The sequence below is a fragment of the Prinia subflava genome, chromosome 5, assembly GCF_021018805.1.
Source record: "Prinia subflava isolate CZ2003 ecotype Zambia chromosome 5, Cam_Psub_1.2, whole genome shotgun sequence".
In the NCBI taxonomy this organism is placed as follows: domain Eukaryota; kingdom Metazoa; phylum Chordata; class Aves; order Passeriformes; family Cisticolidae; genus Prinia; species Prinia subflava.
Genome location: NC_086251.1, coordinates 28367214 through 28384232, shown reverse-complemented (window position 1 = coordinate 28384232; position 17019 = coordinate 28367214). Strand labels below are relative to the sequence as shown.

At 42.1% G+C, this 17019-nt stretch overlaps 1 protein-coding gene across 1 annotated transcript in view; it reads left to right on the top strand.

The window, feature by feature from the left end:
- The window catches only part of RGS6 (regulator of G protein signaling 6), a 262657-nt gene that overhangs the window by 150061 nt on the left and 95577 nt on the right, over positions 1–17019 (top strand). The window contains exon 3 of the mRNA XM_063398679.1: positions 6359–6458. Coding sequence (XP_063254749.1) covers positions 6359–6458 — 100 coding nt within the window. The remainder of the gene's footprint in view (positions 1–6358; positions 6459–17019) is intronic.

The window sequence follows — 17019 nt, the reverse complement described above, 5'->3', positions numbered from 1 at the left end:
CAATTACAGCTCATGTAGAAATTGAGCTCATCGGGAGTTGTCTGTCAAAATGTTTTTAATGAAAAATTGGGTTTGCATAACACTGACACATTGATGTCTTTTGCTTCTCACTGTTGACACTGATGGGCTAAAAAGCTTGATTTTTGGGGAGGGAGAAAATTGCATTAGTTCAGCTCGTTTGGAGAATCTCTGTTTGCTGAATTAATTTGCTATGCTTTGTTTTTCTGCTGAATATTAAACCCTGTTTTCCAACTGTGCATACAGTGCCTAAGGGGAATAGCTCCAGCTCTCATTTTCCATGACTGTGTTTTCTTGTAACGCAGCCCAGGCCTGAGCTGGGGGTGCTGTGCAGAGCTGACACTGTAGGCTGTGTTAGGGGAGGCATGGCCTGATCAAAAAACTGCTGCCTGGTACTTTCCACACTTGTGTTGCACCTCAGCAGCTGAGTAAGTGTCACTGTTTTCCCCTAGGGATTGTTTTGTGTAATCCAATTGATGTGGTGAAACCTGTCCCTCCATGTGATGACTTGTGAGTAGATGCTCACTTCTGTGAAGCTCTAGATGGATTAGCAGCAGCATACAGTTAAGTATGACAAATGCCTTGGTGGTTGTTCTTCACTGGTACCCTCCTATTCAGAGCAAAGATATATAAATGCAAAAGCAAGTTACTAGTTTCAAGGCAGCATTATTAACTCTGTTTCACCATCCCAGTAAACATATGAAAATCACAGTTAACACTCCCTGAAACACACTCAGAACTGAGGGAGATATGTGGTATACTCTGCCTTTATCTGAAATAAGCTCTGAACTTTAAAAAGAAGCAGAGAGAACTCCATCAGGAGTTCCACCAGCACAAGTTCCACCAGTGGCGTGACTTTGGCTGTCACTGGGCACTGGTCAGGTGGGAAGCAGTTGCCATCTGTGCTCTGCTGCCATTGCCGGGACTGTGAAACGTTGTCAGAGATGGGGAGCATATCTTCCGTGGTTGTGTGGCATCTGCTATCCGAGGCATCCCAAGTCCTTGGACATCTTTGAATTAAGTCTCAGCACCCCTGTGTAGTTCAGTATTATCTCTGCTACAGGAGAGGAAACTTGGGCAGAAGCAGATGCTGGTGCTTGCTGAAGGCCACGCCGGAGTTCTCCAGCAGTGCTGCTCTGCCACTTTCCAGCGTTGTCTCAGAGGCAAGGTTGTTCCTTCTCCCTTGAGAGTGCCAAAGGAAGCTGTACAGCCCTTAATTTTCAGCTTTTTCTTCTTGTTTTTTGAGCAGAGTGAAATTGTCTGGACCAGTGAAGCAAGTTGGCTTCAGGCATCTTGTCAAATTAACTTTCCTTGTTTGTGCATGCGTGGGCTGTGTGGCAGGAGTCAGCAGGTGCAGAATGCACAGGGACACCGGTAGTGTCAGAGGCACTTATGGGAGTAAGAGTTGGCACTGTGAGAAGCAGGCTCTTTAAGCTTGTATTTCAGTGGAAAGATCAAATGTGCTTATAATTCTTGCCATCGTGCTAACCGATAACAGAGCGATCCTTTGCTCTGTGTACCACCCAGCTCCCCCGGTATGCACGAGAGCTGTCACTGGCGTGGTCAGAGAGGATCATTGCTCTCTCTAACCCCATACCTTTCATGTTGGCACTGATGAGTGATGCTAGGAGACTCGCCAGCCACAGGTTAGCTGGTGACAGGAGGCCCCAAGAGTAGGGTAGCTGCTGTGAGTAATCATACAGGCACCTGGTACATACTGAAATATTCAGAAATGGGCAGCAGGAGCTTTCCTGCAGCGTCCGAGGGAATATGTACATCTAACTCAAATCCTAGAATATGAAAAGGGCACTGTTTTCCTCACTAACTCACAAAATAAAATGGCAAAATGGGACCATGAGGGCCTCTGCCATCATTATGTGTCACTCAGCCACAACTGAGTGTGTTGAGGCAGGGAGTTCCATTAGCTGATGGTGGTGTCTGGGTGTGAGAGGTGGGAACTGGTAGCTTTTCTTCCCCATGTATAACTTGCCCTTCCCTCAGCGTGTCCCCTTGAAAGCCAACCTTGACCAGGGCTCAGCAAGGCTGTATGTTCTAACTTGCAGCAGAAGGGGTGCCAGCTTTACCTTGGTGCTGGGACAAAGAAAAGCTACTGCGAAGTTGAGAGTTGTTTTCCCTCTTATAATGGTAATGGCATGTTGGGTGACACTGACCCAAAGTTGCCAGGCTGCGGTTGTTACATTAGTTGTTTGTTGTTTTATGACTTAGTTATTCTAATACATCAACAAATGTGATCTTTTGTTCTGTCTTGCCTCAGAAAAAGGACTTCTCATCTTCCAGTGATAGACATCTTGGCTTTGACAGAAATTCAAGGTCTTCTACTTTGTGTCTTCAGCCTCCTTAGGCCAGCAAAAGTATTGATAGTGGAAAAGAAGGTCTAATGGGTGCTAGCAATATATGCATTCAATTTCCATCACATTCTGTGTAGCAGAATATGCTGGTAACCTCTCATAAACTACCTGCAGTTGTTTATGTCTCCACTAATGTGTTCCTGAAGCCAGAAGCCCTTTTCAGTGCCTTGAGAGAAGGATAATGAGGAATACAAACATTCTGGATAAATGTAAGGAGCAGACTTGTCAGCAACCAGTCATGAGGAAAAGCAGATCTAGTTTGTTAGGCATACATTACAGTGTGTAGCTAACAGTGACAGCAGATACATGAATTCCTCTGGCTTTCTTGTGGAGATACTTTCACAGAATCCACTTGGAGGGAAGAATAAAAATTCCCTTTACAAAATCAGGCTAGATTGAAATAGCAGTGACCTCCATCATAGAAAAACTAACCAAAAAGCATTGCTCATTTCTTACCATGACTTTTGTTGGGCAGAAGTTAGTTCACTGAAGCTTGCTCATTTAGAAGAGATAAATAAGAAATGCTTTGTTGCACTTTTTTCTGCCTCCTAGCCTGATGAAATGAGCTGTCCAAGGACTCTCATTCCCTGTCTGCAGAGAGGGAAGCCTAAGGGGTATTTAATGACAAGCAGAAGCTGAAGGGAATGTCATTAACACTCGAGTGTCTAGGTAACTCTCTTAAAAGTTAAGATTAAAAGCTTTGAGGAAAGTGACCTTCACACTTCATGTTCCCTCTTTGCTTTTCCCCATGCTTGAAGCTCTAATGATCACTTTTTTCCTGCTTTGTCAGTGTAGCACTTATTTTGTGAAATATTTCCACAGCTCAGCAGGAATTTGGATCCAGGGTGGTAAAATCTGCAAGGATTGGGTAGGTAAAAAACAAAGGCTGGTGTAAAGGGTCACATCTTCTCTTTGTAGTGGACTGAACAAAATCTGGAAACATTGCTAGATAGAGGTTTTTAATATTTTAATTAAAACTTGATTATAATTTCAAGGAAGAATAAAATTATCATCAAATGTTTCTTTGAGTATGCCATGCTGTCCTCTTCGAGCAGGGCTGAAATTTGCTGGAAAGCACGAGAAAAGCGTGTTGGGAATGCAAAGAGTATGTACAGCCAGGGGCTTGTGATGCTGTGGGCTCTTGGGCAACAGACTGAAAATTCTGGGCATGCTGTAGGAGGATGAGGTGTATTCATGTCTGGATCAGTTGAGAGGACAGGAAAGAATGGAGGTGTGGCATTGGAGTAGAAAGGGAAGGAGCAATGAAACATCCAACAATTTGAAATAAGAAGAGCAGTAAGTGCCAGTAGTGTAGTCAGGCTAGAAGACACGAGTAAGAAGGAGCCTTCTGGGAAGGAGCTATCTCTAGGGTAGCTTTGTTTCTTTTTTATTTAAAAATGCAGTAGGTGTTTGTAATTGTAACTGAAACTGAAATTAATGGCCCCATTTGAGACAGAGTGCTGTTTGATTGATTGAAACAGGGAATAGTTTTGGTAAAAACAATATATCTTTCTTTTAAGATAATTAAAGGTTTTTTTTGCTTGAATTAACTCTTCTTGTAGCATTAATGACATAAATCATACTGGTGTTCCTTTAGCTTATAGCAAGCAAAAGAGTAAAAAGTTTCTTTTCCTGCACTGAAGTAATTATTTTAGTTCATTTTTCATTCTGAGCTTTTCATTCAAATAGAAAAAGAGAAAACAATAGTTTAACCAAATGTTATTCTTACGATTCTTGAAGCTCTGAAGTGTTCCTGGAGACATGGGGTACTAGTAGCACATTTCAGAGTAGTTTCCTCCCAATATGCATGGAAAAATCTTTCTCTGATGTCAGCTACAAGTAGATACAGATGAAGGTAACACAGAGGGTTTTTCATTGTCTTGCAGAAGCAGTTCTTAGCCTGGCTGACCTTCTTGGATGAAGTCCAAGACTCAGAATGGAGTCAGACTCTTTTCGATGGTGCCAAGCAATAGGATAAGAGGCAACAGGCAGAAACTGATGCACAGGAAGTTCCACCTGAACATGAAGAAAACTGTTTTTACTGCGTGGGTGACTGAGCACTGGAACAGGCTGCCCAGAGAGGTTGTGGAGTCTCCCCCAGTGGAGATTTTTAAGAACCTGGTTGCAATCCTGCACCTTAGGATGACCCTGCCTGAGCAGGGAGGTTGGACCAGATGACCCACAGTGGTCCCTTTTGGCCTGACCCATTCTGAGATCTTGTGACTCTTGTTCCACGCTTCGCAGGGAACTGAGCTGCCCTGTAGTTTGATAGGTGTGGTGTTGGAGTGCTGTAGCCTTGTAGGTCTGGGTGGATAACAAGTGATGCTGTCAGGCTCCTCTCAACAAATGACACACTTTTTGTCCATTCTTTAGCAGAGCAGTTACCTCTCCAGGTATCAGAGATGAGCTGTTACTTCTCCAGATATCCTCAGAGTGGAAAGCCTAATGCTTTGATCAACTTTGCATAAGGCTCTGGCAAAAGGGAAAAGTGGTAATAATTTTTATAGTGATTCATTTGTGGGGAAAGTATTGTTAATCTATCACAAATTAACTCTCTAAGTACCCAAAGCTCATGTAATATATTGAAAATGTCAGGATATTTTCATCTTTGGGATTTCATTCCCACTGAGAATTTATTCAGGATGTGTTAAATTAAAGTAATATATAAACAAGGTGTGAACAGTTTAGTTAAGTGGTAACCTGAGGTTAAAAACACAACCAAATTCAGTGCCTGAAGTTGGCAGGGAGATTGTCTTACCACCTCGGGAAGACTTGAAATTAAACTTGTTTTGAAATGTAGGTGTTAAATCTGTGAAAAAAACCTCAGTTGCGTATGTAAATGAAGTGGCTTCCCAGAGATGAGGAGCATGTTGAGCTCTTAGGCTGCCTTTAGAGGAGATGGGGGCTGTGCTCCCATCATGTAACCTCTCTGCTGCTGTTCTGTTTCGTAGCATCTGTGAGGAGGAAATCTTTAGGTAAAATCAGGGCTGTGCTCCCTGTCTGACTGCCTTTGGCCACCTGTCAACAACAGCAGGTGGGGCTGTGCTGTTGGCTGCTTGAGCTAACAGAGACTACAGCTTTGGGTTTATTTTTGTTGGGCTTCTGAGACCTTATTAACTTGGAGGGAGTTTTTGGAGATACTGAATTTCTGCATTGTGCTTATGTTCAGTTTTTTGTTCTCCCTGGCATTGCCTTCAAGTAAATGCAGGGCAAGTAGCCTTAAAAGGTACAAAAATCCCTTTCTATTTCAGAGTAAGTAGGAGGAGGATTAAGCTCCTTCCCCTGGTAATTGGATCCTCTGATTGCCATGGCTTTTGAAGATGATCATGTCTCTTTCTGTAATGTGATAGTTTATGTGAGTGCCTGTGAACTAAAAGGTAGTTTGGCTATGAAAATCCAACAAGTTTTCCTCTATAATCATTTTACTTTTGGTCATTTACCTTGTGTGCTGACTGTGGGACATGTAGCATTCTAGGCAACAAAACGAGGCAGGGGAAGTCCTCCTTCAGCTATTCTATCTCAGACTCTTCTCAAGCCATAGGAGGCTGGTGACTGTGTGGGACCCTTCAGACAATGAAAGCTCTCCCAAGGTTACAGCACTGCGAATTCAAATGAATGTGGGAGCAGAGGAGAAAGTGGACTGGATGTGAACCTCCTTAAACTGGTTCAAGGGCAATCCCATTCATCTGTGGAGCAAACACAGCTTTTTATCACCCCTGGTCAGCAAAAACACAGTTACAGTTGGATTGTCATTATCCAACCACCATCTTCAAAGCTAGTCTGCGTTGTCTTGTGGTTTCTAATCTCAGGGTTTAAATTTGGGCAGGTAGCAGTGTCTCTACCTCTGTGTTTGTGCAGTAATATGCACTATTTTAAAACTACTCTATCAACAGGGCTCCAAAGCACTCATGGTATATGTGTCAAAGTCCCCATTTTGCATAAACCAGAAAGTCTTTGCTTTCTTTTGACAGATTGAAGATATTGTTACGAGAATGCAAGATGACAAAACAGGTGGAGTTCCCATCCGCACTGTCAAGAGCTTTCTGTCCAAAATCCCCAGCGTGGTCACCGGTAAGAACCGCACTTGGCAGAGAAGAGAATGTGAGCTGTACTTGCTGGCTCTAAATAAACTTCCTAAAGCCACAAAAAGAAGGGATGTGAGGAAAAAAACTCCCCCCTCTGTTTACTTTTTCTATATGTTGTTCTGTTGCAGGCTGAAGTATTGAACAAAGGTTCCTTAGTTCTGCTTTAGTAAACAACCATTTCTATTTCTTGGGGTGAGTTATTAAAAAATGTTACATAGTTTTTGTGGCTCTCAGAATATCACCAGTCAGAGTCGTTCCCTATGACAGAGGTAGGACAATCTTAGGTAAGAAGTCAGGAAAGAAAGTCGAAATTGTTTCCTCGCTCATACCCAAATACTCTTACTGGACTTGGATCACAGGTAGAGGAATGTGAAATACCTTTTATGCATGTGTGCTGCTTTGTTACAGCTCTGTGTACAAAAGTGTGGACGGTGCAGAAACGGGGAGTCAGAGTACAAAACCATGTCTCCATGTATTTCCGGACACAGTATCTTCCAGTGCAACAAAGACCTCTGCCATTGATACATGATGAGTTTATTCAGGGTGATGTAAATTGTATAGAGGATTTGTATTTGGGTTTCTGGTACCTGTTTTCACTGACTCAATAGTGTTCCTGAAGGTTCCTGGGGAAAATAACCATTTATCTGATTTGAAAACTCATTTTGTAAGCTCAAGTCTGCAATACCTCGACTGGATGTCTTAAGATCGACTCATTTAAAAGAGGTTTCTGATATTCTGCTTAAAATTCATAGCACTAAAAAGATAGTTGATCTAGTCACCAAGCCACCACATGTTACTCAGTAGGAAATAGGAGACCTCACAGCATTTTCAAACCATGGTTAGCAGCTCTTTGGCACGATGGAAACTGCTCCCTTGCACTCAGTTCTGGAACAGCAGCTGCAGTTGCATCATCTTGAAATGGCTGGTTTTCACAACACAGAGAATTGTGGAAAGATGAAGATAAACTAAGAACAAAACCTCTCTCCAAAGCCCATAGAAATTCTCATATTTGGAGGGGAATAAGTTTGGTACCATTCCCTCTTCAGGTGATTTGAAGGCAGCTCCCTTGTGACACATGGACAGTTCATGAAGCCTCTGAGTTTGAAAATTATGGGAAAATAACAGCCCAGTGGAGAGCCCGAAGTTTTCTCCATTTGTTATTTTTCCTTTCAGATGCATAGATCTGCCTATTTGTAGACCAAAACCAAAACAAATGTATGCATGTTATCAGTGATTGATTGTGATAGATAGGTGAAGAGGCAGGAGCACCTACATTTGAATGGAAGCTGACACTGAGTTTATTCAGTTTGGGGAAGGAAAAGCTGAAGGGAATGAGAAGCTACAAAGAAAAGGTCAGATCCTTTCTCAGGAGTGGATGTTGAAAGTACCAAAGACAACCTACACAAGTTGCAGGGAAAGAAATCCAACTAGATTTGCATATAGGAAGAAAGTTGTTTATGGTCAGAGCAGGTGCACATAAGCCTAGTGTCCTGGAGGAGCTGTGGAACCAATGATTTGCAGGTGTTCAGAAACCCCTGGGCCCTGCTGAACTGAGCAATCTGACCTAACTCTGCATTTGGCCTTGCTTTGCATGAAGGTTGGACTAGAAAACCTCCAGAGAATCCTTCCAACCTGAATTACTCTTACAGTCACTGGATACTCAGTTTTAGTGCTTGTCTAATTCCACACAGTGTCATGAACACAGGAGAAGAACTTCTATTTTCAAAAACTTTGTACCTCCTCTTGGGAAGAGCTCAATTCTAGACCATGGCATTCTCATACACTTTTTATTTCTACCTGAGAAATGGAACAGCAATGCTGAGATGTGATTTACTTGGCAGGCTCACAGTGACTGTGATTAACAAGAATTTATTTTTGTTTGACACTTCTATTGTAATTGCTTCTCACAGGAGAAATATAAAATCTTAAAGGAAAAGAAATATTACAGGAGTGCCTTGGTGCTCCAAACAGGCAGCTCTGTTTATAGTACAGTGAAGTGGGTGTTTGATTTAAAGTTTGAATACCAGGGAAAGAACTGCTCATCTCTGTTTTGCTTTCATCTGTCCTGATGCCTTAGGTGTGAATGAGGTATTGGGTGACACAAGGAGAAGAAGCCTCAGGGAGTTATCAATAATGGTCCTCTCTTGACAACAGAAATCTGAGAAAAAGGACAAAAAAGCTTTTTTTGAATGTATGAAGAGTGTGTGCGTGGATGCTGTGCCAAAGACACATTTCAGTCTGCTCTGGAAGTAGATTTGTGATTCCCCTCCTAGTCTTTTGGCTTGAAGTAGGTCAGTCAAAGGAGGACACATCCCACCATTATCTTCTTGGTTAGGTCTTCACTTTTACAAACAAGCCATAGATAATGAGAGTAAGATGGGAGCAGTCTGTGTGGCACCTGTGTGCATGTGTCAGACATTGTCCAATGTTCAGTTTAGAGTATGGAATATAGAAAAAGATGCCTGAGGGCAGATTTTGAGTAGTGCTGTGATCCGTGCCCAGGATGGGTTGTCAGCCAATGCATGTAATGGCAGCTGCTGCAATAAATGGAGTTGCATGTTTCTCTTCTAGTGAGAAGAATTTTTCTCAGTAAAGCCTTTGTTTCTGTAGATGAATTTTTAATTCTATTTTCTCAGTCATCAGACTCTTGTAGGAACATCTCTTTATACTAACCAGCAACAAAACTGGCTCTCTCATCTTCTTTTCATATAATTGCATCTTAAAACTAACCTCATTTTTGGTAGGAGGAACAATCACATATACTTTTTCTCCCACTGGTTCAGACTTGGTCTTATACAACATTGCCAAAACAAGTCAGAAAGGCGTCAGTGCTGCAACAGCAGAGCTTTCCAGTACAAAAAGCTTCCTTCGTGCTTCCCAGTTTGCCCCACATTCCCAACTTCATTGCAGATTCTCCTGTTTTGTGTACTCTCTGATCCTGTGTATCATATCTTTGCTACCATAATCCAAGGGAGACATGCAGTCTCAAATCTTTGCACTAGTCTATCCTCCTCCCAAAATGTTTTGACGCAGCTTCATTCCGATCCATACCCCCTGACTTGAAGTGTGGCTGTCCCCACAGCTCCATTTTGAATGCTTCCTCCTCCTCGCAGCAGCAGCAGCCCATGGCTGGTCCCTTGCTCCTGCACTGCTCCTGACCCTCACCCCAGCACTCACTTTTCTTCCTGCTCTGCTCCCTCTGTGGCTGTGGGTGGATTGATGAGTTATGTTCTGGCTGTACGGGCTTGGATTGAGTGCTGCCACGCAGGCTTAGTGCGCACAGCCCTGCCAGGGCATTTCACTCCTGTCCTGCCAAGTCTGTCTAATATAAGCCCTGGACCTCTCTCAGCAGAAAGTGCCAGTTTTACTGAAATGTGCCAGATGGCCTGTCGCTACTTGAGACTCATGAGCTAAACCAAGTTTAAACTGCTGTGTGTCTCTGTCTGAAGAAGCCAGCATGGGTCTTGGCAAGTGCCCATGGAGTTGTCCCAGAACACATCAGAATGTCACTTACTCAAAGAAAATGCATTTGGCTGGAGAATGGAAATCCCATGGTGTTGTGGAAAAGAGACTTTATTATTGATAATGTTCCCTGATGGTGTAGTTCAAAACAGACAAGTTCTGCTGGAGAACTTCATACACTCATTGAGAAATTAGCTCCCTCAGGGCTAGTCTGAGAGTGTTTGTTGCCATTTCCCTTCAGAGGAGCTCAAGCACATCTTTCATCCAGAGGCCTAAGGGAGAAATAAGTTCCTCGTGTCCAGAGTTTGAAAGGCCCCTGTTCAGGTGAGCTGTACAAAAAAAGATTGTTGTGGCATGGGGAGCAGACCCAGGACTGGCAATGGTGGCAAGAGCCAGCACCCATCACCCAGAGAGCAGGCTGCAAAGCTGAGTGCTTGACCAGAACGTTTGCTTTCTTCATGCTTCTTTTCAGGGGTAGAACTTGCCTTGGTGTCTTATGGAAGCTGCTGTCATTGGGACCAAAGCCTCTGTGAGCTGTCTACCAATAGACTGGCTTCCCCAGGCTGTCTGTCCAGCTGCTTGCATCACCTTAATACAGGGCTTTCACTGCAGTGAGTCTGATACTGATTTCCCTCAGCATTTGGGTAGTTTTGTTCTAGATATTTTGTCTTTCCTCTGTAGTTCTTTGAAAAATAGGACACTTGAAATGTAGTACTGACTCTGTTTCAGGTGTTAATAGGTATAGATAGTCCCAAATCTAAACCAAGTTCAATCTTCTGCTAAGCATGAATTAGTTTATTCAGTTAAAACAAGCAAACAAAAAGCCACTAGCAGACAAATAAAAAAAAAAATCCAAAATTTAAATCAATATCCAAACTAATACTGGGTGTTTACAGATTTGTGAAGGATACAAAGAACATGCTCATGGGTTAAAACTGACATATGTTTATATGTGCACACTGTATAATTTTTGATGGTTTTCCACATATCTAAAGAGCAGATGCTGCACAATAAATTTAACAGTTTAGCAATTGCTTGGTGGAAACTGGCTTGCCAAATACAGGTTGGGCATACAAATCCATTTATTTCTCATAAAAAAATTGTTCTGAGCAAGTTGTATTTAAACTAATTCAAGTGAAGACTGGGCTTCTTCATAACAACTTACGTTTCCTTCTTTTATGCATCTCTTCAAATTGCACCCAGTGGAAATGTAATCCCTCCATCCCTCAATAAGAAGGTCTAGTATTTCAAAGCTGCCATGAATCACACAGCATTAGCCATGTCAGCAATTACATGAATAGCACATGTCTTGCAATTATTTTTTTTCCTGTAGCTTTCTCTTAAGTTCTCTACTTGCCTGCCAGGAGAAAAATTAACCCAGTTAAGGAGTCAAACTCTTATGCTGTCTTCATCCTCAGCTCCCTCCTCCCTCTTTTTTTCTCCTTAACTGCATCCTACCTTTCAAATGGTGAGAAGGATGAGGGAGGAGAAGATGAAAACCAGCTCCTTGAAGTGTAGCAGTTTTGTGCCTGTTGTAAAAATGCAAAGCAACACCTTGTGAATCACAAGCTTAAAGGATTTGACTTCAGAGGACAAGGGGGACAGCAGATTAATCAAATAGGATGTGGTCATCAAAGAAATAAGAGAAAGCAATCAGAATTAACATTTAAACAGTGGGTATTCAATATATATTTCTCTGCATCTGCACCTAAATACATGTAAATAGTGTGTGAGTTTTGTTAAGAATAAGCCTAAGAGTGGTAAGCGTTGCACGCTGGAAACAGCCAAGGACAGGTTTGTGCATTTGTAGGCGCTGTGCAGAGTGAGGACTGCTGGTGTTTGTGTGTCACTGCCCCCTGCCGCTGCCAAGCCCCAGTTCAGTTCACATCACGCAGCTGCTCACCCTCCCCACCAGTGCAGTGCCTGTGTTGTGCTTTCCCAGCTCAGGGGGATGCGTGTGCTGCTGTTTGTGTCCTGCTCGTTCCATGGCAGTGGTCCTTCTGTGCTGTGTGGCATAAACCCAGCCCAGATACTGGGGTATGTGTGACTTGACAGCTACTCTGGGCTTGGACACAAAGGATGGTTTTCATAGCTGGCTGTTGATGCCACTTCCATGTGTGTCATTCATAATTCTCCATCCTCTCCAGGGCTGCTCATCTCCAACAAAGCATGCTTTTACACCACATGAAGCTTAAATATCCCATAAAAATGCGTGCTTGCACTATGGGATAAATCCTAAATGATTAAACAAAATTAACCATCGCTTAAAATTACCAAAACTGGACAGTCTTCATAAGTATGTTCTTTCCTATGACAGCACTTGAAAGTAATTGCACCTGAGATGAAAAATACTGGAGGAAATGCTCATTACTGTGGGATTGCATTTTATGGAAATGGTTTGCTCTGGCTCACCCTTGGAAAATGTATGGTTTATCCCCAGTCTGTACCCTCCCTGCAGTATCCTGTATCTGTAACCTCATTGGCTGGAGAATGTTACCGCGCCCCTTTGAACCTCTGTGATTAGAATGCTAAGGCAGAAGGCTCTGCCCTCTTGCCCCTCTTCCCCTGGAGGCCTCCAGACGCTCCCTTTCCCTCTCCCCCTTCCCCTTCCCCCCTTCCCCTCTCCCTCAGTGAATAAACCCTCACCTCATCAGCACCCCACCGGCGTCTGAAGTCTCCTTGCCTGCCAGCACGGGAACACCTCGACCCCAAAAGACCCCGGGGGTCTCCAGGGGGCACTCCCCGGGGACCCCCCCCATAAATTTAAACAACAACACATTACAGCTTGGGGTGCATTAAAATCTGGCTTAGACCGCCGAAACACTTACAAAACCCATCCTGAGGCTTTGGTATTATTTCAGTCAATAAAAAGGTTTCTTAAGTGCTAAAGACCAGAATATAATGAGAAGTTTAACTTCCGTACATCAGAATTGTGTAGGCCCTTCCTGGTCCTGCTTAGGCCCTTCCTGGTCCTGCTTGTCCTTGCTTTATTTGAACCTCCGCATCTGTCAGGTGTAGCTATGATAAATCAGAAACTTAAATAATTATGCTGCATGGATATTCTTGTGGCCAAATTACAGTGAAAAATCACCCAAATCATCAAATGATCCAGTTTTATATCTTTGTGCAGTGACTTGTCTACTTTTTCTGGATATCAGAGATGACATCAGAAGATGATGTCAGATCACCTTCCAGCCATGTGGGCAGAAATTAGAACACAAAATTACAATTTTTCTTATTGACAAACATGATTATAAAACTTGCTAGACTGCAACAATGGAAAACAACAAATGAGAGCTATGAGCCTGGAACAATGCAGATCTGTTAAAAATTGCTTAATATTTCTTCCCTACCAAAATTTGCTTTTAGGCCTTTTCAGTCTTTCAGTTGAGACAAAAAGCTGGAATACATACAGATTGCATGACAAATTACCTGTTGAATTCCAGTGTTTAGATGAATTGGTAATTCAGCTACAATAACAAAAGAAATTAGATATTAAGAACGATCTTGTTGCTGACTGCAGTTTTATTCTGAAACACAGCATTTAGCTGATGGAATATTGTAGCTAATGAATAAAGCATTAAAAAGAAAATTCAACAATATTTCAATGCCTGTAGAAATACATAGGGATGAATGATTAATGCTTTTCTGCATTCATCTCATCTTCAAAAGCACAGCTTTATTACAGAAGGTTGTTTCCAGATCTGAATGACACAGCAAAAGAGCAGAGATTAATCATAAGAACTGTGTGTGGCTTTGTTTTTTTGGATGGGAGTGTTGAGCAGACTGCACTCAAGCTGCAATACTTCACCTCTCCTGTCTTCACTTCATAGCAACCTGGGAGTTGTGTGGTGAAGGAGCTACCAACACAGCTTTGTTTTTTCACCCCTCTTGCTTTGTTTCTGCCCTTCCTCCAGCATTCCTGTGGGCTGCAAAGCATCAGATTCACAGCAGAGCAGCTTTGCTCCTGCTGTGCCCGAGAAGCCACATCCCCCTGAGGAGCATGTGGGGATCTGACCCTCAAAAAGCCAGTTTTAACTTCGTGGTAGTGCAAAAGCAACAATATATAAAAACATAGTGATAACAAATAGCAATGTGAAGACACAAATCTTTGAGTGTAGATTGACAGCCATTACTTTGATACTTTGAATTTTTTGCTTTAATTCAATGCCATTCCAACCATTAGAAAAATAACCAACTCATATTATTGGATGAATACATCTGCCTCTTTATTCCATGCATAGATTCTCTTCATTGTTATCTAGCATTCTTTGGATTTTTAGATCAATGTAATTATTAGGGTATTATTTATTGGGCAGATTCAAACTTGTATTTTAATTAAAGCTTATTTTGCAAAAAAAACCCCAAGAGTTTCTTCTAGGATTTAAATCTCCTGACTTTAATCAGTGTGTTATTTTAAAGAAATGCAGAAGTTAGCTTCAATAACTGTACATCTAGGCTCGTAAATAATTTTTACATGTTATGTTTGATAGGTGAATATTGTATGTTTGATATATCTCAGTTACAACACTGAGGTTACTATTAATGTAACTCTTGGGGGTGAGGTGAAAAGGAAGGTTGGCTTTGCTTTTTTTGCTTTAAATTGTACAAAGAATTACATAGACCATCAGTTTAGTTTTACTGCCATAAATAACCAGAAATCACTGTTGGTGAAAATTGTGCTGGGCAGTGAGAAAACATCTCCACAAGAGCCTGTTGGCAAAGGGGTTGGCATAGTTCTAGGTTGGACAAGCTGTAGGGCCTGGTTCGTGTGAATACCCTGAATGGTCAATGAATAGAATACCTTGTTTTATTCTGCCTGTTCCGGCAGAAATACACAGCTCTTTGGTCTGATGTATTTGCACCTGAAAGCGCCATAGATTAGGCTTTAGAACCTTCAATAAGAATGGCAAAGAGGACAACAGAAAGCTTTCAGGCTTTCCATGCATACCCATTACTATAAATATATACATTTGCATGGGTGGGGTTTTTTTTGTTGTTGTTGTTTTTTGTTTTGTTTTGTTTTGTTTTTGTGTGTGTGTGTCTGTGTGTGTCTGTGTGTGTGGATAAATCTCTCAAACTGCATGCTGGCTTCCCATGGAATTGTTTTGAGTATGGTGTGAACTGATGAGCGTGGATATTTTTGATGTATGATTCACTACCACATGCAGTGAAGAAAATTATATTTTGGTCCTGCAGAGCTATAAACCCAAGCAATTAGGTCTTCCTTCAGTTAATTCCTGTTTGGTGACCTGGTGGTTTGCTAGAAGAGAGTCTCAGGATTCAGCTCCATTGCAAGGCCACTTACACTGTAAAAGTTTTCTTCATGTAGACACCTCCACAATATGGCCAGGATTGCAGACTAACTCTCACCTAGGAATGAATAATAAAACTGACAGGGAACTTTGAGAAGTTGGTTAATGTAATATCATAAGTATACTCATAGGCAAAAAATAGCATAGACTGATGAGAACAGTAACTCGTGTTTCTAGTAGTGGAAGGTTTTAGATCCAATTATTGTGGGGTGTTGTGTAGTATTGCATAGAAATTCTGTTATTTTTCAACCTATTTTATTGTGGATAAGATTGTCTTGGTGTTTTGGTTTTGTTTTGTTTTGTTTTGTTTTGTTTTGAAACTCAATTGTTTGCTGGCTGATGCCAAAATGGTTGTCAGAATCACTCAGTGAATAATTTCTGACGAGTTTTCCTTTCATGATATTTTACTTTTGCCCTAACTATTTAGTAAGTTTCTTTCCTATTTCCTGAATAGGTTAGACTGATGGGAAACCACACTTTTTAACAAATGAGGTCTGCCAAATGTCCAGAGTTGTGTTGAATGCTATGTTTTTTCTCCTTTGAGAGACAGTGACAGGTGTGCTTTCTTAGGAAGCTGTGGTAGCCATAGAAAATAAAAGTTACCATTTCTGATAAAATTTTGATCACAAGGCTATCATTACTGAAGCAAATCAATTGGACAGTGGCATATTCATCAAAGCTTATTTCTTTTGTCAAGCAAAAAAACCCCCATATTCTGAAGACTAAATCTTTTAAAATATGATTTATAATTTTGCACTGTAGCATCTCATGTTCATTGTTTACATCATTGCTACATGGGCAGCACATTATAATTTGGGTTTGTGTTTATTTGATTTTAAGTAGGAAGAGTTGATTTTAGAGCTCCAAAGAGCATTAGGTCTTTGACACTCCAGCCATTTGTTACCCAGTCTGTCTGTACATCCAGGTTGCCCCATCCTGGATGGTGAATCTGGCACTTGTCTTAGTCAGAATTTCGTGCATGGGTGATTGCCCAGCCCTGTGATTTTTTCTCTCCGCAGGACCTCTCTGTGTTCAAGGGAGTCAACAGCTCCTCCCAGTGTAGTAGCATCAGCAAACTTACTCAGTATGCCTTCGAGTCCTGCATCCAAGTCATTTTTGAAGATGTTGACAAGAATTGGCCCTAAAATGGAGCCCTGGGGAACCCCACTAGTGAGCAGTCACCAGTCTGATGTCACCCCATTCACTATAACCCTTTGTACCTGGCCCGTGTGCCAGCTCCTCACCCATCACATGATGTGTTTATCCTGCTGAGTGCTGGACATTTTGTCCAGAAGGATCGTGTGAGAAGCAGTATCAAAAGCTTTACTGAAATCCAGAAAGATTACACCAACTGGCTTCTTTTGATCAACTAGGTGGGTTACCTTGTTATAAAAGGAAATTATTGCTGTTGACAAGCAACAGATCAAGGAAGGCATCTTTCCTAGCTGGCACCCTTAGTGCCTGTATCATGAAGTTATCATCCAGGTGTTCTGGGGATCTTTTGGATCTGTTTGTGCCAGCTGTGGGGCATTCCTGTAGTATATTAGTATGACTTGGCACCATCTCTGTCAATGACTTCCTGCTCATTTGCTCCCTGCTCAGCCCATTAGGCTGAGGTGCCCCCGGCAGAAGTATTACTGTAGCCAGCATCATAGAGGGAGAGCATCCCCCTGACAGCTCAGCAATCCCCATGGCTGGGCGCTGGCTCAAAGCAGCTCAGCTGGGAATAGAAATGAGGCCTTGAGCTCCCACCTCTCTGTGCTGGGGGAA